The sequence below is a fragment of the Rhinatrema bivittatum genome, chromosome 11 (assembly GCF_901001135.1).
Source record: "Rhinatrema bivittatum chromosome 11, aRhiBiv1.1, whole genome shotgun sequence".
NCBI lineage: Eukaryota > Metazoa > Chordata > Amphibia > Gymnophiona > Rhinatrematidae > Rhinatrema > Rhinatrema bivittatum.
Window position 1 is genome coordinate 25,196,353 of NC_042625.1, and position 22,073 is coordinate 25,218,425.

At 49.4% G+C, this 22,073-nt stretch overlaps 1 protein-coding gene across 6 annotated transcripts in view; it reads left to right on the forward strand.

Annotated features, from left to right (window-relative positions):
* The window catches only part of ACAD10 (acyl-CoA dehydrogenase family member 10), a 95,198-nt gene that overhangs the window by 47,801 nt on the left and 25,324 nt on the right, over window positions 1–22,073 (forward strand). For all 6 annotated transcript variants that reach the window (XM_029571674.1, XM_029571678.1, XM_029571677.1 and 3 more), the window contains 5 exons: window positions 6,101–6,246; window positions 8,505–8,678; window positions 9,479–9,897; window positions 12,396–12,536; window positions 12,843–12,980. In XM_029571674.1, coding sequence (XP_029427534.1) covers window positions 6,101–6,246; window positions 8,505–8,678; window positions 9,479–9,897; window positions 12,396–12,536; window positions 12,843–12,980 — 1,018 coding nt within the window. The remainder of the gene's footprint in view (window positions 1–6,100; window positions 6,247–8,504; window positions 8,679–9,478; window positions 9,898–12,395; window positions 12,537–12,842; window positions 12,981–22,073) is intronic.

A 22,073-nucleotide genomic window follows, 5' to 3' on the forward strand; every position in this document is an offset into this window, starting at 1 on the left:
CTCGGCGCCTGTTGGTGCTTCACCAGGGTAAGTGTTTTTTCTTCTCCGTTGTTGTTTTGATTTGCAGCTAGTTTAGACGCGGCTGCCGGGGGCACCGGCCTCCAGCGTCTTCGCCTGCTCCCGCGGCCATTTTTCGTTTCCACGTGGGCCGCAGCGGGGAGCAGGGTGATCATCTTCGGCGGGTTGTGCGGCCAGGAAGGCCCCCCCGCGGCGCCGCTTTGTTCTTCGGCGGGTAGTGCAGGCCATCGGGCCCCCCCGCAGCGGCGCTCCGTATCGCGGCCCCTCCCCCCCGAGGCTCCCAGGGCGTTTTTGGCTGCCGGAGACTGTTTCTTTTTTTTTTTATCACGATCGCGATGCCGCGGCCGGCGCGTTGCTCGGCCTGCGGCGAGCCTGGATCGCGTATCTCGAGGGAGGGGATCTGCGCTCGGTGCCTCCCCGGGGGGGAAGGCACGTCTCGGCCCCTCACTCAGTTTTCCCCTCTGGCAGCCTTGCCCGGGCGGCGTGGGCCGGCCCCTCCCCCATTCCTGGCGGGAACGGCGGCCATCTTGCATGCGCTGCGTCCTGAGGGACATCAGGCAGCGCAGGGGGACAGGGAAGCCTCAGAGGGCTCCCCCCTGAACTTATTACCAGAAGACCCGCAGGGGCAGGGTCCCCCGGGGCCCCCAACAGCGGATGTCCCCCCGAGTAGGCCGGGGTTTTCACCAGAGTTCATCCGCCTGATGCACACAGCTTATCTTCAGGACCTGGCTGCTCCCGCGGAACCGCCACCACCCAAGCTGCCGCGACCTTCGTCCCTCTACACGGCCCCCCCCCGCGCCGGCGGGCGTGGGGGCCCCACAGCTCCCCGTCCCCACCCGGCTCCCTGTGGGCTCAGGGGGAGCTGGGTCGGACCCAGTTTCCCCTGGGGCGGACCCTGCAGCTTCGGGACAAGGGGACTCCACTGCAGAGGGAGAGGATCCACGCACGCTGCGCCTTTTCCAGCGGGAAGAGCTGGATGACCTAATCCCGCAAATCATTCAGGGGTTGGACCTCGATCCTCCGCCGGATCCGCCGGCTCCTGTGGCGCCAGCGGTCGTCACTTCCTCAAAGAAGGGGGATCCGGTACTGGCAGCCCTGCGTCCGAGGGCTCGGGCTTTTCCCATTCACGAGTCTTTCCTGCAGCTTCTTACCAGAGAATGGGATGCCCCGGAAGCTGCCCTAAGGGGCAGCCGCGCCATGGAGAGGCTGTATCCGCTGCCGGAAGATTTTCTGGATCTCATCAAGGTGCCCAGGGTGGACTCCGCGGTGTTGGCAGTCACGAAGAGGACGACCATACCGGTGACGGGTGGAGCGGCGTTAAGGGATACGCAGGATCGCAAGTTGGAAGTCTTCCTCAAGCGGGTCTTCGAGGTCTCCGCGGTGGGGCTGCGGGCGGCGATGTGCAGCTCGCTGGCCCAGCAGGCCAGTCTTCTCTGGGTGCAGCTATTGCTCACTTCTCAGGTGTTGCCGCCCGAGGAGGCCGCCCAGGCGGATAGGCTGGAAGCGGCGGTGGCATACGGGGCTGACGCCTCCTATGATCTGTTTAGGGTCCTCGCCCGTTCCATGGCCTCGGTGGTGGCGGCACGTCGTCTTCTAAGGCTACGCAACTGGGCGGCGGACACGTCCTCCAAGTCAAGTCTGGGTTCCCTGCCATTCAGGGGAAAATTCCTGTTCGGGGAGGATCTAGACCAGATCATCAAGTCTCTGGGGGAAAATGCGGTCCATCGCCTGCCGGAAGACAGATATCGCTCCACCAGGGCTTTTTCGTCCTCCCGGACCAGAGCCAGGGCGCAACGGCGCTACAGGAATTACAGACCGGCGGCGTCTCGGGCCGCTGCTCCTAGGTCTCAGCCCTGGTCCCGGTCCTTTCGCGGGCGCCGCCCACCGCGTGCCGCTCCCACGGCAGGACAGCCCTCGCCCAAGTCCTCTCAATGATGTTCAGCTCGCCCACTCCGCCGTCCCCAAGATCGGGGGGCGGCTGGCGTTCTTTTACGAGGAGTGGGCACGGATCACCTCGGATCAGTGGGTCTTGGACACCATAGGACACGGTTACGCGTTGGAATTTGCCCGCGCTCCGAAGGGACGGTTCATCTTCTCTCCCTGCGGCTCGGCCATCAAGCGAAGGGCGGTGCAGCTGACCCTGGACAGACTATGGGAGATAGGCGCCATTGTGCCCGTACCCTCCGGAGAGGTGGGCTTGGGCCATTATTCCATCTACTTCGTGGTACCAAAGAAAGACGGTTCCTTCCGCCCCATACTGGACTTGAAGGAAGTCAACAGGTCCCTTCGGGTGGTCCGGTTTCGCATGGAAACGCTACGTTCGGTGATCGCGGCGGTACATCCAGGGGAGTTTCTGGCCTCCCTGGACCTGACGGAGGCCTATCTTCACATTCCCATTCGCCGGGAGCATCATTGTCTGCTACGGTTCAAGATTCTGGATCAGCATTTCCAGTTTGTGGCGCTTCCGTTTGGATTGGCGACGGCCCCGCGCACCTTCACCAAGATCATGGTAGCCGTGGCGGCTGCCCTTCGGAAGGAGGGGATTCTAGTCCATCCTTATCTGGACGATTGGCTCATCCGAGCGAAGTCTTTTCGACATGGACAGGCGGCAGTGGCCAGGGTGATAGAGTTTCTGCAGTCCCTGGGATGGGTGGTGAACTTCTCCAAGAGCTCCCTCGTGCCCTCGCAGCGCTTGGATTTCTTGGGGGCGACCTTCGACACCCGCCTGGGCGCGGTTTTTCTCAGACAGGACAAGGCGCACGCCCTACGGGAACACATACAGCGATTCTCTGCATTACCAGCTCCCACCTCCTGGGACTATCTGCAGCTCCTGGGAGTGATGGGCTCCACCATCGACATGGTTCCTTGGGCATTTGCGCACCTACGGCCTCTGCAAAGAGCACTTCTATCCCGTTGGAAACCACTTTCGCAGGACTACCAGGTGATACTTCCGCTGCCCCAGTTTGCCAGGGACAGCTTGGCCTGGTGGATGGTGCCGGAGAATCTGGCTCGAGGCGTGTCCCTCGACCTACCAAATTGGGTGGTGGTAACCACCGACGCCAGCCTCGTAGGCTGGGGAGCAGTCTGCGACCGAAGCGCCACGCAGGGGACGTGGTCCGCGGAGGAATCAAAGTGGTCCATCAATCGTCTGGAGACCAGGGCGGTCAGGCTGGCGCTTCTCCACTTCCTGCCGCTCCTTCGGAATCGGGAAGTCAGAATCTTATCGGACAACGCGACTACGGTGGCCTACATCAACCGTCAGGGCGGCACTCGCAGCCCGCAGGTTGCGCTCGAGGCAGCGATGCTGATGCAGTGGGCGGAACGACATCTGCGCCGCCTGGCGGCCTCGCACATCGCGGGCGTGGACAACGTCCAGGCGGACTTCTTAAGTCGCCAGCTTCTGGATCCCGGAGAGTGGTCGCTCTCCGACGAGGCCATGCAGCTGCTTGTTCGGCGGTGGGGCGCCCCCCACCTGGATCTCATGGCATCCGCCCAGAACACCAAGGCTCCTCGCTTCTTCAGTCGCCGGAGGGAACGGGGGGCGGAGGGCGTCGATGCTCTCGCGCTCCCGTGGCCGGCCGATCTGCTCCTATACGCGTTTCCCCCTTGGCCGCTGGTGGGAAGACTACTCCGACGGATAGAAGTTCATCAGGGGATGGTGATCTTCGTCGCGCCGGAGTGGCCAAGAAGACCTTGGTTTGCGGACCTCCTCCACCTGGTAATCGACGGTCCCATCCGGCTGGGACATCTTCCCCGCCTCCTCCACCAGGGACCGGTATTTTTCGACCAGGCAGAACTCTTCTGTCTTGCGGCCTGGCTTTTGAGAGGCGCCGCCTCCGCCGACGGGGGTATCCGGAGGCGGTAGTGTCCACTCTGCTGCGGTCTCGGAAAACTTCGACATCGGTGGCCTATGTGCGAGTCTGGAAAGTGTTCGAGCTGTGGTGTACCGAGCGGAACACAAGATCCACGGAAGCGTCTGTCCCGCAGATTCTCCAGTTCCTACAGGCGGGAGTGGACAAGGGGCTCGCTTACAACTCACTTCGGGTTCAAGTGGCCGCTCTTGGCTCTCTCCTGCCGGGAGGAGGATCGCTGCTACAGCATCCGGACATCATCCGTTTTCTCAAGGGGGTCAAGCACTTGCGGCCTCCATTGCGGGATCCTTGTTCCTCTTGGAGCCTCAATCTGGTCCTACGTTCCATGTCGGGACCTCCGTTTGAACCACTGAGGTGTGCGACGATCAAGGACCTCACTCTCAAGGCGGTGTTCCTGGTGGCCATATGCTCCGCTCGGCGCATTTCGGAGCTGCAGGCTCTGTCCTGTCGAGAGCCTTATCTCCGGTTCTCCGATTCGGGCGTGTCACTCCGTATTGTGCCTTCCTTCCTCCCGAAGGTGGTGTCCGCCTTCCATGTGAATCAGACTGTGGAATTGCCATCTTTCTCTTCGTCTGAGCCGCGGTCTCTCCGTCTCCTTGACGTCAAGCGCACCCTGCGGCTCTACCTGGAGGCTACGAATGATTTTCGGACCTCTGACCATCTCTTCGTTCTTTGGTCCGGTCCCCGGAAGGGATCCCAGGCCTCGAAGACGACTATTGCCAGATGGCTGAAGGCCGGCATTGCCGCTTCCTACATCGGGGCGGGGCGGACGCCCCCACCCGGTATTGTGGCGCATTCTACACGCTCTCAGGCGGCCTCCTGGGCGGAGAGTCGCTCGGTATCCTCGCAAGAAATCTGTAGAGCGGCCACCTGGAAATCTTTGCACACGTTCTCAAGACACTACAGACTACACCTCGCCTCGTCCGTCCATGGACACTTTGGCGAACAGGTTCTACGAGCAGGCCTCGCAGGACCCCACCCGGATTAGGGAAGCTTGGGTACATCCCACGGTCTGGACTGATCCAGGTACGTACAGGGAAAAGAAAATTATTACTTACCTGCTAATTTTCGTTCCTGTAGTACCATGGATCAGTCCAGACGCCCACCGCATTTGGGTTCTGCTCCTGCTCAGCTGTATTTGGGGGCTGACTCTGCTCCACTGTTCTTTATGTTACAGTAGTGGCTTTACTGCTGTTGTTTTTCACGTGTTTCCAGTTTTCATTGTCTGTCACCATTCTCTTGGAGGTTGACACGCGATGTTCGTGGCCTCCCACCCGTTGGTGGGACGGTTCCAGTTCTCTATTTCGACCCAGCGGCTCTTTGTTGCCGTTTTGTTTAAACTTGATCCAATCAAGGGGTTTCTGTTTACTCGGGCTTTGATATACTCGATACTGAACTCCTGCAGAGGGGGTAGTAGTACTTATGGTGACGCCCCCTCAGATCTTTGGGCTGACTCCATCTGCTGGATTGGGGACATAACCCACGGTCTGGACTGATCCATGGTACTACAGGAACGAAAATTAGCAGGTAAGTAATAATTTTCTTTTACATACAGCTACAGCGAGTCCGCTCCTTTGAAAGTTTACAGCAATGGGAGATAGTGACTTACCCAAGGTCACAGTGAATGCCTGGCAGAAGCAGTATTTGTGCCCAGGTCGTCTGGTTCCCAGCCCATTTTCCAACCATTTCTCTCAGCTTGAAAGTGAGCATTCATTTTAAAAGATCACGTGTTCATTCAAGAAGCATTACTTGTAGTAGTTAGGATTTTCAGCAAATTCTGAGTGTATCCTGAAAGCATCTCCATTTGTGCTTAGAACTGTGGTATCTGGTTACAACAATGAATGTATTTTTGAGTTTGTAAATACAGTTTCTCCCCTATAGTAGTAAATGGGCAGCACTAGGATCAGGAGCCTGAGCCACGAATTCAGCCCAGCCAGACCATCCAGCTAATCCCTTAGCATGGAGTTTATGATTTATTGTTTTATTTCAAAGAAAAAATCCAACTTTAGTGATTCTCCTGTTACTTCCTGCATTTGATGCTTATTTTGAAAGAATGCTTATTGAAATTCAACTAATAAAAATAAGCATGAAACATTTCACAATTAACTAGTACACCAAAATATGTCATAAACACCACACCCCCTCCCCAACAACAGGCCAGAAGGAAAATTCACATTCAATAAAATAAAAATGTTATTTGTGCGTTGCAGGTTGGATAACCTGATCTTTCAGCCAGAGAATCCAGAAGTAGTTGCCATCCTGGACTGGGAGTTATCAACCCTAGGAGATCCCCTCTCAGATGTGGCGTACAGCTGTCTTGCTCACTATCTGCCACCCGATTTTACTCTACTAAAAGGTACTTTTTTTTTTTTTTTGAGGAATCAGTCAGTCGGTTTAGTGGGTTTTATAAAAGCAGTGCATATGGTTTTATATCTAGAACTAAACACTGAAAAAAAGGGGACTATTTTAGCTGCTTGATGCAAAATTCAATTTTCAAATGTAAATTGTTAGGGACAGGAGGGGAAAGTCATTCATTGGTTTGAATCATATTTAAAAAAAGATATTGTTTGTGATCATTGATGATTGTCTCTCTGAATCCCACCTGCTCCCTTGTGGTGTCCCACGGGGATCCATTATCTCACCATTTCTTTTTACCCTATTTGCTTCCCCTGTGCAAGATTATTATGCAGGTTTTCAGGGTGAAATACTAGTTTTACGCTGACGACTTACAATCAGCGGTATCACAGCTATACTTTACTGGCTGTCTCTTAACATGCCACAATTGAACACGTGGAAAATCTGAGGTAACCTGGAGTGGTAGGAATAAATCATTGAAACTTCATGAGTTTTTGATGGATAATCAGCTGACCCCCTCTCTCAGTATAAATTTGCAAGTCAATCCCCAAAATACATATACAGTATGAAACCTTGTGACCACATACATGTGTATGCTGTTAAAAAAAAACAAAACAAATAAATGTGTACCATCACTTTCAGCATAATCATAGGTCACTATTCCAGGTTCCAATATATAATTCAGTGTCTGAAAATTATCTTCACCTTAGTGCAAACATTCAGTATTTGAAACTTACCTTGTCTGAAGCAAAACATGCAGTGTTTCAATATCCCACATGAAAAGACCCTGAGACAGGACGGTGTTTGGAAGACATGCCTCGGCCACAGGGGTAACATATTCAGTCATCGTACAAAGAATTCAAACATTCAGACTTCACCACCATAACAATGCACAAATCAACTCACCACCTTCCAGTAAGCTCCCAGACCTTTTGGTTCCTATACACTGAAGCCCCACCCTCCTCCAGCAGCACAATTAAGGACTCCTGGTGCCTTGTGTGCTGAGTGAGTGAGGATATGGGTTAGTGGGTGATGTGGATGCCTGTTTCTCAGTGAATGGAGGGCATGAGAGGTGGGGTTGTGTATCTCTCTATGTCTGGGTGAGTAAGGAATTATGGGGGTATGTGGGTGGATTGTGTTCTCTGAGTGGGAGGTACGGATGCATCAGAGTCTGCCTACCCATCGGATATTCTTTATTTAGGTTTTCAAACTCTTCGACTTTTCTGGCTGTTGATGTAAGAGGAGGCTTGCGGTGGGGAAATCTGGGTCCCCCTATAGATGCGGGGCCCCGTGTCCGGGCTCCAATAGCCCATGCTTTAAAACGGTCCCGTATATCCCATACAGAGGAGAGCAGTGATGATATTTGAATGATTTTATGAGTTCTAATAAAGAATTAAGTTTGAAAAATGACATTAATATTTTCTCCATTTAAGTTTTATTATATTAATATCCATAAATAGGCGAACAATCGAGTTATGACACAAATATAGCAAAATACTTCATAGTTTACATATTTATTCAGAATTAACATTTACCCTTCTACCCAAACTTAACTTCTCCCCTCTCTCAATATACAGAGTAAAATTATTACCCAGATAGTTACAACAATAATTAGGCGAGTCAGTGTATAAAACATTGCTACAAGGAAGTCGCAGTAAGAACTTAAAATCAAAACTAAATGGCCAATTACCTAAGCAATCAACTGAACACACTGGAAAATTTCCTCCAGGCTATCTTGATAAACACAAAGCCATGTCCTACAAGCAGAATATTACATTAGAATAAATTAAATTGAATTATATTTTACAGACACACTTTCAAGTCTGAGTCTCCTTCCACATCTTAAAAGGAGTGCAAATGCAGACAGAAATGGCGCTTCGTGTTTCTTCCAATAAAATGCAATGTCACATCAAGCATCTGCTGCGCCAACAACCAAGAATTTTGTTCCAGCTAAGTTTCTGGAATACATTTGGGAGATGGCATCAGAGCGAGTCCTGTAACTTTGTTTATAAAAGTGTAATTCATACCCCCAAATTTTGATAGGACAATCCCACCATATATGAAAGAAAGTGTAATGACAAATATTATAATGCTCCCATTGTAGTGCAGTTTAACCCATTCCAGCTTTTTCTTCCTGCTTAATGAGCCCTAATTGAAGGTATGAAAGCAGTAGCTATATCTGTGTGCGATAGACGCCCTGCTCTTATCCCTGACAATGGCGGAGCCTCTGCTGGCACTAGGACTCTCCTTCTCTCTCAGGTTTGGACAGCTGTGATGTGGCCGAGTTTGGGATTCCTACGGTGGAAGAGTACTTTAAGTTGTATTGTGATCGTATGGGAATACCACCAGTTGAGAACTGGAACTTCTACATGGCCTTCTCCTTTTTCCGAGTGGCAGCCATTCTGCAAGGAGTCTACAAACGCTCACTTACAGGTACGGAGCCGTAAAGTAGTGGCTGCCAGAGGGAAGATTAGAAAAGGAAAGAACGGTTTATTATGGGAGCAAGCTGGTAGCCAGCGCAGGGTCACAGAAGGAGCAATGTGATCAACGTAAGCCGCGGAGAGCAGAGAGAGCAATAAAAGTTTTGTCACTGAGGGACCTTGAGGAGGGTCAAAACAGTGACGCTTATGAGAGAAGCAAATGTATGGAAGATACAACTGTAATGGACAGGAAGGGAGTGGACAAGGATCCTCATGCTAATGATCTTAATCTAATTGCTCTTTAAACGCTATATTAATTGTTGGTTCTTCTTTCTTTTAGTCCACTTTGTTTTCGGGATGCTTTTTCGTCTGTATTTTTATAAACGGGCAGGCTTTAACTGCCCCCAATGTGCTTGTGGAGTTGGGAAAAAAAAACTGCGGCCGCTGCAGTGAGGTCATTTAAGAGACTCCGCTGTGGTCTCATGGGATGCAAAGAGCAGCAAAACTTAACCCCCAGGCCTGAAATTAAAACAAATGAAAAAGTGAGGGTTTTGCTGTTGGTGAGGTCAGAAACATTAAAACAGCATGACAGACAATTTGACACTGCAGTCATACCTTGCATATATCTTGGCCAGTGATTGTGGCAGGTGGCACTCTCGGTTATGTAGCAGTGCCTCAAAGTTTAGTTTTCTGCCTCCGTCTGCTCGTAGGAATGCATAAACCCACTTGTCTGGACTCATCCGGGGTGCCAACAGGAACTTGCATATATCTTGTCCAGGGATTGCTGGATTAAGCTCTTTTCATTCTGTGTAGGACAAGCAAGTTCAGCAAAAGCTGAACTGGGTGGAAAACAAGCCGAGTATATGGCCAGCCTTGCTTGGGACTTTGCCACAAAAGAAGGATTTAGAATATTTAACGCCCTTCCATCAACAAAGCTTGGGAATTCAACGAGATCTTACAGTACCTGGACTGGAGGCAGGCCATCGCCAAACAGCGTGCTCACACCGGGCCCAACAAGAAGTCATGCCACGTTGCCACGTTCTGCCTCTATTCAGCAACCTAAGGGTCTGCTTGCTCTCTCTCCCGAGGATCTTCCCAAACATGTTCAGGATCTGTACACCAGGCTGAAGGCTTTCATAGAGGTTCACATCTACCCCATTGAGCAGAGCCTGAGAAACCATCAGGTGGCAGAGTCTCGATGGACACCGCATCCCGCTATAGAAAAGCTTAAGGTAAGAATATTCCATATGAGGAAAAAGCTCTAAAAATCGTGAATTTGGTATGAGGTTGTTTTTTTTTTTTCTGGGAGCATAGGCTACTCTGTAATGTTCAGAAGAATCATATATTTTAATGTAAGTATGTACCGTGCATAGAATTAAGATAATTTTAAAATAGTTGGTTTTGGGTCAGCACGGTGGCTCAGTGACCATGCTGTGCATGCCTTGCGGAGGGACCTGGGGTTTGATTCCCAGCATAGGTCTTCCACTCCTTGGGTCAGCCAGGAATGGGGAAGCAGGAAGGAGGCAGCATTCACAGTTCTTGGAAGGGGGTACGGGAGGAGTTGCAATCAGTTCACAGCACTGGTTGCTGGATTTCGGATAGATCCTTGGTGCACGGACCCTGGCCGAGAACAGTTGCTGCAATGACTTTGACTAAAGTAAGTTGGAAGAGGGATGTAAAACAAGAGAAAAATGATCCCCCACCCCCCCGGGGTAATTGTAGGTGAAGGCTTATGGTGTCAGATCCCAGGCCCTTCCACTTGAGCTGAAGCCCAATAGCGCAGGAGGAAACACCAACCTCCCCCCCCCCCAAAAAAAATAAAATAAAAAAATTAAGTAATTCTTAGTTCCCTGTACGTACCCAGATCAGTCCAGACACCTGGGTTTTGTCTCCCCTCCAGCAGATGGAGACAGAGAAGTTTATTCAAAACAACCTTGCCATATATACCAAGTTGCCACCCACAGTCCCTCAGTCTTACTCTATCTTCAGCAGATGGTGGAGGTGCAAAACCCACAGTCTCTTCTGATTACCTGATTACAAATAGTTTACGTGTGCTAAATTATTCATTTCGTTTCTACGTTGCTGTGCATCTGATAGAATCCCAGTGCACTGTACAGTCATTACATGTCAAACCTATCTGCAGCCGTCCCCAGTGTAACCAGCATGGCAGTGCTGGCATATCAAGCACCCAGGGCAATGACATTTCTAATCATTTCTATCCAAGGAATGAGAGTGAATATTAATATCGTTTATGCTGCAGAAAGATGGTAATAAAGGGCAACAAAAAGAGACAAGATGATCTCTTTTCATTGGATTAACTTAATCCAATTCTTGACTCACTTTTGGGAGTTGCACTTCCTTCATTTATTTATTTTAAAAATTTGTAGCCTGTGGATCTACAAAACTTGGTGGGGGGGGGGGGGGGTAAAGCTTCATTGTACATAATACTCAAAATATTAAAACAAATATCACAAGATAAAATATTGGAACAAAATATAATAACATAAAGATGAAAATTACCAAAGAACAGTGCAAGCCTACATTATCCCTAACACCACTCTGCCATAGTTAAGATAGCCACATCTGTGAAGCATCCCTCCAAAATCAGCTATTAGATGGAAAAGCAGAGGTAAACAGAAAGGTCTTCAATGTTTCCCTAAAACGTAACAAATCACCCTCTACCTTAAGAGATTCAGGAAGCTCATTCCAAAACAGGCCCAGCAGTCCCAAACATACATTCCCCGAGATTCCTTTAGTCGCAGTAATTTATATGAGGGTAGAACAAGGAGATAACCTAAAAAAAAAGACCGAAACATTCGAGGGAGGACAGTCACTCTCCAACTCTGGAAAGCGTTGTGCCACAAGGCCGAGAAAAGACTCTTGAAAACCAAGGTGAGAATTTGGAACCTGATACGCCAGAAAATCGGGAGCCCCAGTGTAAGTCAGAACAATGCTGGTGAATTATGAGCTCGCAAGGGGTATCCTGAGATAAAGTGGGCTGCTGAATTTTTTTTATAAGTTGTAGCGTTTTTAACAACAACTTGGGAAGGCCTAAAAATAAGGAATTACAGTAGTCAAGAGACATAAGATGATGGCCTATGTTACGAAAATCGGCACTGTTTAGAGAAGGTCAAAACAATTTTGAAGGGAGCATAATTCCCAACAACTAGTCAAGTAATGTATTAAGTTAGCTCAGTAAAAAGGGATCACCTCATATTTAGCTTGTTAACATTTAATTTCACACATTCAAGTGGATTAACACAGCGACCATGCAACACTGTCCATGGTGTAATGGAAAAAATAACCAAATGAATAAAATGTTGGAATAATCTGCACTTAAGTAACACTTTTCAAGCAAAGAGGGATCCCACCAAGCTTTACAGTTTGGTAGTTCACAAACACTCATGCAGCCACCTCTGGGGTGCAAGGCTTGGAAGCACTCTTGGAGCAGCCAGACATAACAGCTGTAAAATGGGAGAGGAGAGAAGGCAGAATGTTCATACCCACTGCAACTTTATGGGGGATGGAGTATTTTTTATTTATCGCCAGTGTAATTCTAACTTTAACACTGCCCTCGGTTTCCTGAAATGTCAGCACTAACGTTAGTTGATTTAAGAAAATTAGATATGTCATTAGCACCATGAAGATCAATTGTACTTTTCATTGGAATAGGAAATAAACATGAAATAAAATAAATAACATCGTAAGCATGGACTTAATTCCTTTAAAGGAAAAAGCCCAGTCAGAAGGTCTGTGGAACCTTTTCTTACCTGTGGAGAGTGATCCTGAAGGAAAATATGGTGCCGGGCTGACCAACCTGGAGTATGCGCACCTGTGCGAGCTAATGGGAGCATCACTGTTTGCACCTGAGGTATGTTCTCCTTCTCCTGCTGGAAATCTGATCCAATTTACTGTGTTCTCAATCTAACTATACAGAACTTCCTATGGTGGCATTTCTTTAAAGATGAGCATGGACAGCTATCTCCGTGGAAGCAGTGCATGCATTTTTGGTGGATGTCTTGTAAACTAGGACCTGTTTGTGGCACTTCAGAACCAGAATTTCCAACCCTTGCCTTAGACAGCAGTGCTCACCATCGAGCCTGCAAATTCTTATTCACTGGTTCAGCTGATCCTTTGGGGTTTTCTTGTCCTAAATAAACAAATTTTTTTCATCCAGGTGTTTAACTGCTCTGCTCCCGACACCGGGAACATGGAAGTACTAGTTCGCTATGGAACAGAAAAGCAGAAGGAATGCTGGCTGAGGCCTTTGTTAGAGGGGAAGATCCGCTCTTGTTTTGCTATGACAGAGCCTCAGGTAATGAAAAATCAATTACAAATGCAGATGTGTCATGCTAGGTCAGACGAAGGTCCATCAAGCCCAGCATGCCATCTCCAACAGTGGCCACTCAGGGTCACAAGTACCCATCAGATCCCCAGTAGTTGATCTATTTCTTGTAACTCACTTGCAGGGGTAAGCACTGGCTTTCCCAAGTCTACTTGGCTAATAACTGTTATGGACTTTTCCTTCAGGAACTTGTCCAACCCTCTTTTGAACCCCACTGTTAGTTGCCTTGACCACCTCCTCTGGCAACATATTACATGGCCTGCTTGTGCAGTGAGTGAAAAACTACATCCTACAATTTGTTTTAAAACTGCCGGTTTCATGGATGGTCTCCTAATCCTCCACTCCTTAAGGGCGGAGTCCCAGTTATTGTGCACTGGTGTCACTTAGTGACTAGACTTAGGATTGCAGAATTCTGGATGGAGCCCTGGTGCATGGACCCTGGTCTATGTCTGTCTCCGTGTTGACTGAGCTGAGGTGGGAAAGGGATATAAAATAAGGGAAAAATCCACAGGTAGGTGCAAATGAAAGCTAAAACAGTTACCAATTGAGCTACACATTTTTGTCAACATTTACATATCTGCAGTGCATCAAATCACATTGTACCATTTGTCCCTGCCAAGTCAACCCCAGAATTAAGTGATGTCCTCAAGTCTCGTACACAGTCAAGCATCGCAATCCGTAGCCCATCATGTAAACATATAATGTATGGCAGGGGGGCAGATTGCAGGAAAATAGCCCACAGGATTTTATTTCAAAACCAGCCCATGGGGTACCTGACTCCCTCGTGCACTTTCTCTGTAGCACATATATCAACAGCTCCCTAAAACACGCCAAGTCGACTCTGGACCCTGGCAGAATTAAGCCTAAATATCTCCAAAATAAATTTCTCATTTTCCTAAATAACTAAGAAGTAGAGCATACTCTAGACCAGCCGTAAGTAAACAAAGCTGTAGACCCTGTTCCATCCATTCAAGTCAGTTAACACACCCCCACAAATATCCTGATCTGGCCATCCAAGCAGCTCTTGAACTAGTGAAAGTAATGAGAGAACTACACTGCCAGCCAGCGTCAGACAGACACACATGCTCAATCATACAAACAGATTTATAGATTGCAAAAACTTTCTGTACACTGACATGCACTCTCTTTCTCAGACACTTTCTCACAGACACACAGATAAACCCATACACACAGAGCGAGAGTGTGTGTGTGTGTGTTTGTCAAAGAGAGACACCCACACACGCATTCTCCCTCTGACACAAAGTGTATTTATAGGTGTGTCGCTCTGTGTGTGACACAGACACACACTCTAACATGCTACTGATGTGCTGCTGCTTATGTGCTCATACCCCACCCCAGCACTACCACATCATAGTTTAAAGTTCTTGCTTGCTGCCAGCCCTTCCTCATTCTGCAGCAGTTTCCTCCTTTTCCAGTCCCACTCTGAGATTTGCTGGTTCCACAACTAACTGCTCCTCTCATAGCTCAGTCCAGTCACCTCAGACAGAAGCCTCCCCAACACTGCACAGATTCTTCCTCCTGGCTCCCTCTCCCTTCCTGTGCCTGTAGCTTTCCTTCACTTCTCCTCCACCCTTCCACCACTCCAGTGCATTCCCATTGACTGCATGCTACACAGTCTGCTGCTTTTATGGTCCCCCAGGCTTGACTCTGCTTATCTACTCCAGGGGATAGGGGACCAGAAGTGATCCAAACTTTTCCCTGGGCTTATAAAAAGAAAAACTTAAGCCCTAGCTGAAACGCGGGAGAGCCACGAACCCAGCTCCAAATGGGAATCCTGCTTTCTTTTGTGGAACCAGTGCAGCCAGGACTGGTGCAAGGGTAATTTATAAAAGATTTTACATGAAAAAGAACATTCAAACCATTATTAACTAGTGATTCTCACATGGAATGACGGTATATAAAGCATTTAAATAAATAAATTCAAAGTACAATCATCTAAGATAAAAATATCATGTACAACATGTATATTACTTCCATGCACTACTGTGGCACCAACCAGAAAACTGCAAAAAAACAAAAAAGAGCCACCTGCAGCTATATGGAATTACAGCTTATTGTAATGGGTGTTGGTTGTGGACTTGGCCTTCAGAAAGCTTTGAGTAAACTGAATTGCAATATAGTAAACCTCCCATACGAAAACAGCACTAACTGCCAGCACTCAAACAGTAATAACCTTACCTATGAAAAGGCAAAACTGAAAATATTACATCAGATCCTAAAACACCAATACATTTGCTTTTAGGAAAACAGAACGAGCCAAGCTGTTATGGATCCCTGCACAGAAACTACGCGCCATAGTACCCTCTAAGCTGAGCACATGAGCAATTGCTCATATATTTTAAAGCATTGCTCACAGGTTTTACATGATTACTCATATACATTTTTATTTGTGCTATATTCAGAAATGGAACACTAATATTGGCGCTCAAAAATTGTTAGTTTAAAAAATTGTTGCTCAATGAAAAAAAAGTTTGCACATACATAGTCACTCCTTGGAGGAAACATTGCTACACACTAGCAGAATACCTCACCTCAGTTACACATGTAGAACACAGACAGACCCTCACTAAATACAAAATGAAGAGATGATAAAGTATAAATAGAAACATGCAAACAAAAACTGAACACAACAAGCCAGACTCTGTATGGAATGGAAAGCAGAGTTGCTTACCTGTAAAAGGTGTTCTCCTAGGACAGCAGGATGTTAGTCCTCACACGTGGGTGACATCATCAGAATGAGCCTGGCATGGAAATCCTTTGTCAGTTTCTAGAACCTTGACTGGCACACTGAGCATGCCCAGCAAGCGACTGTCCATGCAGGGTCCCCCTTCAGTCTCGTAACATAGAATTACGAAAAAATAAAATAAACAAAGGAGAAATCCAACTCCGCGGGGTGGCGGGCAGGTTTCCTGAGGACTAACATCCTGCTGTCCTAGGAGAATACCTGTTACAGGTAAGCAACTCTGCTTTCTCCTAGGACAAGCAGGATGGTAGTCCTCACAGATGGATGAATATCAAGCTACAGGCTGCTCCCAAACTCTAGTAAAATCACAGACACCGAACCTGGTGCCAATAGGCACAACAACTGCGGTGCTGTGGAAAACAGAGGGAGGCAGCCTGACCTGAAAAAGGGGGTCCTAGGCAGGAAGAGTTGGGTTTTTTCACTTAGAAGCTCTGCAAGACAGCCTGATCAAAGCTGATGTCATTGTGGCTATCTCTATCCAAACAGTAATGGGCAGCAATCGTGTGGAGAGAACTCCACGTCACAGCCCTGCAGATCTTGACCACGGGGACTGCATGTAGGTGGGCTACCAATTCTGCTATGACCCTGATGGAATGAGCCTTGATGTGGCTTCCCAACTGAAGGCCCACCTGCGCATAGCAGAAGGAAAAACAATCCGCCAGCCAGTTGGACAATGTGTGCTTGGTAATCACAACTCCCAGTCTACACTACATATCTACACCCTATGCAGGAATCTTCGCTCTAAAAACAAACTCTTACTCCAAGTTCCTTCGCCAAAAACTACCAGACTAGTCTCCACCAGGGAGCGCGCATTTTCTATAGCCAGACCCATACTTTGGAACTCATTTCCATCTGAAATGCAACTAATTCAAGATAAAAACACATTCAAGAAAGCCATCAAACATCATATCTTCCTTCAAGCCTTTCCTGACTTATGTAAGTCTTCACATTTTAATTAGTCCCATCCTCTACTTTATTTTCTATTTATTTTATGTTTCTAAGTTAACACTTATTTTTAAGTTACCTTATCTGTTTTTACCTTCTATCATTTAGTATTATGTTTCATTGTTTTGTTATTACGTTGTGTTATTATTTTTAAATGGTATTATATATGTTACATTGTAACCTGCCCCGAACATAAATATTTTTAAATGAATAAATATTCTTATTGAAAGAAATGAAGAACTGTGTGGATTGCCTGTGGCCTGCTGTCCGCTCAAGATATAAAGCCAAGGCCCTCTTGCAGTCCAGGCTGTGCAGAGCCCATTCGCTGTGGTGAGAATGCGGCCTGGGAAAAAAGGTAGGCAGGACAATGGAGTAGTTGAGATGAAAAATCAGTCACCACCTTAGGCAGAAACTTAGGATGAGTTCGTAGTATCACCCTGTCGTGGAAGAATTTCATGTAAGGGTGGATATATCACCAACACTTGAAACTCACTGACTCTGCGCGCCAAAGTAACTACCACCAGGAAGATAACCTTCAATATCAGGTACTTCAGATCTCAGAAGCACAGTGGCTTGAAAGGATCTCATATCCAGTACCACGTTGATCTCACATCCAGTACCACATTGACAAACCAGTACCACGTTGAGATCCCAGGACACAACAGGAAGCCTCAGGGGAGGATTTAGCTGCATGTACCTGTTCACCACAGGGTGTATGGAGAAGACCAGCATCAGAAAGATATAACAAATACTCTAGGAATTTCGGACAAGAGAATGGATCCAAGCCATGACTCTCACATCAGACGGAAAACCTCCTCCACTTCAGAGTGTGTATGACTTCCCTGTGGAAGGCTTTTGAGAAGCTACCAGGACCCGAGACACGTCGTCAGATAGGTCAAGGGGCCGCAGAACTAGCCTTTCAACATCCAGGCCATCAGAGACAACTCCCGGAGGTTGGGATGGCACAGCCTGCCCCGATCCTGCATGATCAGGTTGGGGGAGGTCCCCAGACCGATCAGTTCCATGACCGAGAGATCCTGAAGTATCTGGAATCAAATCTGTCCCTGCCACCGGGGGGGGGGGGGGGGGGGCAATGAGAATCATGGTTCCCCCCACCCTCACCCCGTACTGGTGGAGCTTCAGGAGAATCTTCAACCGCAGAAGCGGAGGATACGCATAGAGAAGGCCCCTGCCCCAATGGCAGGCAAAGGCGTCTGATACTGGCCTTTCGGACTACCTGTGCCGGGAGCAAACATTGCTCACCTTGTTGTTGCAAGGGGAGGCAAAGATGTCCACCTCTGGAGTCCCTCACAAGCAGAACATGCAATCCGCCACTGCCTGATCCAGGGACCACTCATAGGGGTGAAATGCTCGACTTAGCCGATCTGCCACTACATTCTGCACTCCTGCCAGCAAATATATGACCCAGAGCTTGATTCCCTGGAACTGAGCCCAAGCCCAAATCTGGACAGCCTCCTGACAGAGGAGGAGTGATCTGGTAACTCTCTGTTTGTTGATGTACCACATCACAACCTGATTGTCTGTCTGGATCAGGACCATTTGATTGGATATATTACGGGAGTGGATCCTTGGGCCGGCAAAGTAGGGAACCAATGGGGAGGAGCCCTAGAGGGCCCTTCTGACGGCAGGCGAGGCAGTAGGAGACCTGAGAGCCCGCAGAACCTTCACCTGAGAGCCCACAGAACCTTCACCAGCCCTCATTCCTCGCAGGTTGAGCCCTTGGGTACCGGGGCCGGCTGGACGTTCGTGGGGTCTCAGGCTGGTGGTGACACTTGAGTCCACAGGCAAGGATGTAGGCTAGGCAGACGGCGTATCTCGTAGTCGGGCAGGCAAGGGTCTTGGCAGGCAGCGTATCTCATAGTCGGGCAGGCCCTGCCTTAATTACTTGCAGGTTTGGGAGAAGGAGTCCGGGCCCCTCCCGCAGTGACCCCTGAAAAGGGGTCAGGTGGCATGCGCACGCCAAGGAAGGCCAGAGCAGGAGCTGCCAGCATGCCGTCAAGCATGCGGCATCAGAGTGGCGGTCCATGAGGAAGGCCGCAGCACGGCTCGCCAGTCGCAACCACCAGCTAAAGCGAGATTCCCGGGTCCAAGGAGGCAGAGTCAGCCGAGCCTGTAGGTGGGGGGAGTCTGGCTGTGGTCCCGTTCAGCCGACTTTCACAACAGGATAGGCAATCCTGAAATGCCCAGGCCACATATCTATCGGGTCAAAGCTCCAGGAAGTTGATCTGGCATGGAGCCTCCCGAGCAGACCAGTGACCCTACATGCGGAGGCCATCCACGTGCGCCCCCCCCAGCCCATAGTGGAAGTATCTATAGTGTGCAAAATCTGGTACGAGGGGACCTGAAAGGTGAACCCCCCTGCTTCAGGTTATGGAGACTTTCCCACCATGACAAATAGGTCTGGAGAGAGGATATTACTCCTTCCTGCACACTGAGGTCCTGGGAGGCCTGCCACCATTACGAGTGCAGAGTCCCCTGGGTGCTCTGATTGTGCAAGCAGGCGAAGGGGGTAACATGGACAGATGAGGCTCTAGTAAACAAAGCAGAAGTTGGGCTGAAACCCTTCAGCTGCGGCAGGCCACTCTCACCAGAAACACAAGAGCACGTGCTTGGTCATGAAGAAGAAAGGTCCGAGCCTGGTCGTATCCAGGTGGGTTCCTATAAAGTCCAACTGATATGAAGGGGTAAAATGGGATTTCAGGTACTTGATGACAAACCCGAGGGATTCCAGCACCTGAATGGTTATGAATAGGGAGCAAAGCACCCCTCCACGTGTAGTGCTCTTGACCAACCAGTCATCCAAGTAGGGGAAGATGTGCAACCTTCCACCTCCCTCCAGCAGCAGAGATGTCCAGCAGCAGAGGTGTGCGTTCACTAATCACTACTGCCAGGCACTGGATGAAGACCCGTGGGGCTGAAGCAAGGCCTAACAGCAACACCTTGTATTGGAAGTTGTTGCCCACCAGGAACTATAGGTACTTCCTGTGTCCCGGAAAAATTCCTATGTGGGCATATGCATCCTTCAAGTCAAGGGAGCAAAGCCAGTCCCCTCTTTGCAGAAAGGGAATCAGGGTGCCCAGCGAGACTATCTTGAACTGTTCTCTTTGCAGAAATTTGTTCAAGGCTTTCAGATCTAAGATGGGGCATAGCGCCCTTGTTTTTTTTAAATCAGGAAATATTTGGAGTAGGATCCCAGTCCCTGCTGATGTAGTGGGACAGGCTCCATGGCTCCCATCACTACAAAGGTGGAGAGCTCTATCCAAAGGACTTCCTGATGTGGGGTCAGACCCCATGCCGAGTAGAGGGGTGGGGGGAAGTCTGCAGGGATACTGAAAGTTTATTCAATACCCATGATGGACAGGACCCACTGGTCAGAGGTGATCTGTGGCCCCTGGTCCTGAAAGGACTGTAGCCGACCTCCAACCACGGGTCCTGATGTCGAGGGTACAGTCAGAGGGCTTGTGCTCTGGGCCAGTCAAAGCCCCATAGCTGGGCTTTGCTGGGGACGTGGCCAAGTCCTGGGGGTCCACTGCTGTCTAGAGTGACCCCTAGAACCCCCCCGCAGCGTATGAGCACACGAGGCTGGAGAATAATATTTTCTCTGGCAATAAAAGGACCTCCTCCCACTCTAACGCAAGGACTTCCTGGCGGAAGATGAAGGGTCCGAAGTACTGGCGGAGAGATGTTATAGAAACATAGAAATGATGGCAGAAGAAGACCAAACAGTCCATCCAGTCTGCCCAGCAAGCTTTCACATTCTTTTTTCTCAATCTTATCTGTTACTCTTGGCCTTTGTTATTAACTTTTTGGTTCTAATTACCTTCCAGCCCCGCCATTGATGTAGAGAACAGTGCTGGATCTGCATCAAAGTGAAGTATTAAGCTTAATTGGTTAGGGGTAGTAACCGCCGCAATAAGCAAGCTATTCCCACGCTTATTTGTTTACCCAACCTGTGCAATTCAGTCCTTGTTGGTTGTTGTCTGGATATAAATCCTCTTTTCTTCATTCCCCCTGCTTTTGAAGCAGTGAGCTGCACTGGATATGTATTCCAAGTGAAGTATCAGGCTTAAATGATTCGGGGTAGCAACCGCCTTAACAAGCAAGCTACTCCCCCGCTTTTTTTTTAATGCAAATCCTTTTTTCCACATTTCCTCTTGCCGTTGAAGCATAGAGCAATGTTGGAGTCGCATTAACCGTGTGTATGTTTATTGAATAAGGGTATTAATCACCAGGTAGTAGCTGTCATTCCCGCAAGCCACCCCCATGGCTCTTCTCTTCATTCACATCCTCTAGACTTTATGGATCCACAGTGTTTATCCCATAGCCCACACAAAAGCCATCCTCCGGTGGGGATCTGCGCCTCTCGTCCGGAGGAGATGGGTCCAAGGGAAGGTCTCCCGAGTCCTGTGAAGAAGACTGCAAATGTATCGTCCCCCCAGGGATCATATGGAGCATCTTCCTCTCTGAAGTCCCCTAAGGCCCCTCGAGGAAGACCCCTGTCCAAGCCCCTTGGCCTCTGTATCGACGGTAGCAAGGGCACCGATGTCCCAGAAGGACCGGGAACTGGCCCGGGCAAAACTGGGCATGGTACCAGAGCCCCCGACAGTGCCCTTGGTCGGGAGACATCCTCCTCCTCTGAGGAACCCACAATGGGGATGACTCCGGAGTGAGGACAACTCTGTGGCCGTTGGGGCATCGAGGGGCCCTTGGGCACCGGGAGAGGCTGCGTGCACAGGACTCCCAAGAGGACATCAAGGCAATCCAGCAGCGGCGCTACCATCACAGGAGCAGGCTCAGGCACTGGGGGAGGCACTGGTGGAGCCAGTGGTTTGATACCCTGAAGGGGTCGGAGCACTGCCTGTTGCACCCTGCGGTCCAATTCCTCCTGAAAGTCTGCCAAAGCGAGAACCAATGGAAGAGGAAGAGGCGTCACCAGAGCCTCGGGGAAGCTTGGTGCCCAACACCGATATCAGTAGAGAACACCTAGGCCTCCTGGGTATGATAAATTTCTATGCTTCCTCTCTGTGGGGTCTCTTCAGGGGCAACGCGGTGGACACCGGTGCCGTCCCAGTTCTGGCCTCGTGCACCAATGGTCACTGGTGTCGATGTTTTTGAGGCTTCCCACAGTGCTCGGCCCGGTCTTTCCCTGGTGCTGAGGATGGAGTTGAACCTGAGGTCCTGGAACGTGACGACACCGACGAGGGCTGACCCCCAGCTCCTCATTCCCATGAGGGACCCGGAGGGGGAGTAGACATCAATGGACCCATGTCTATCGACTCCCCATAGCCAAGGCGCCAGACACTGGAGGTGAGGGATCAGATTTTCTGGAGCTG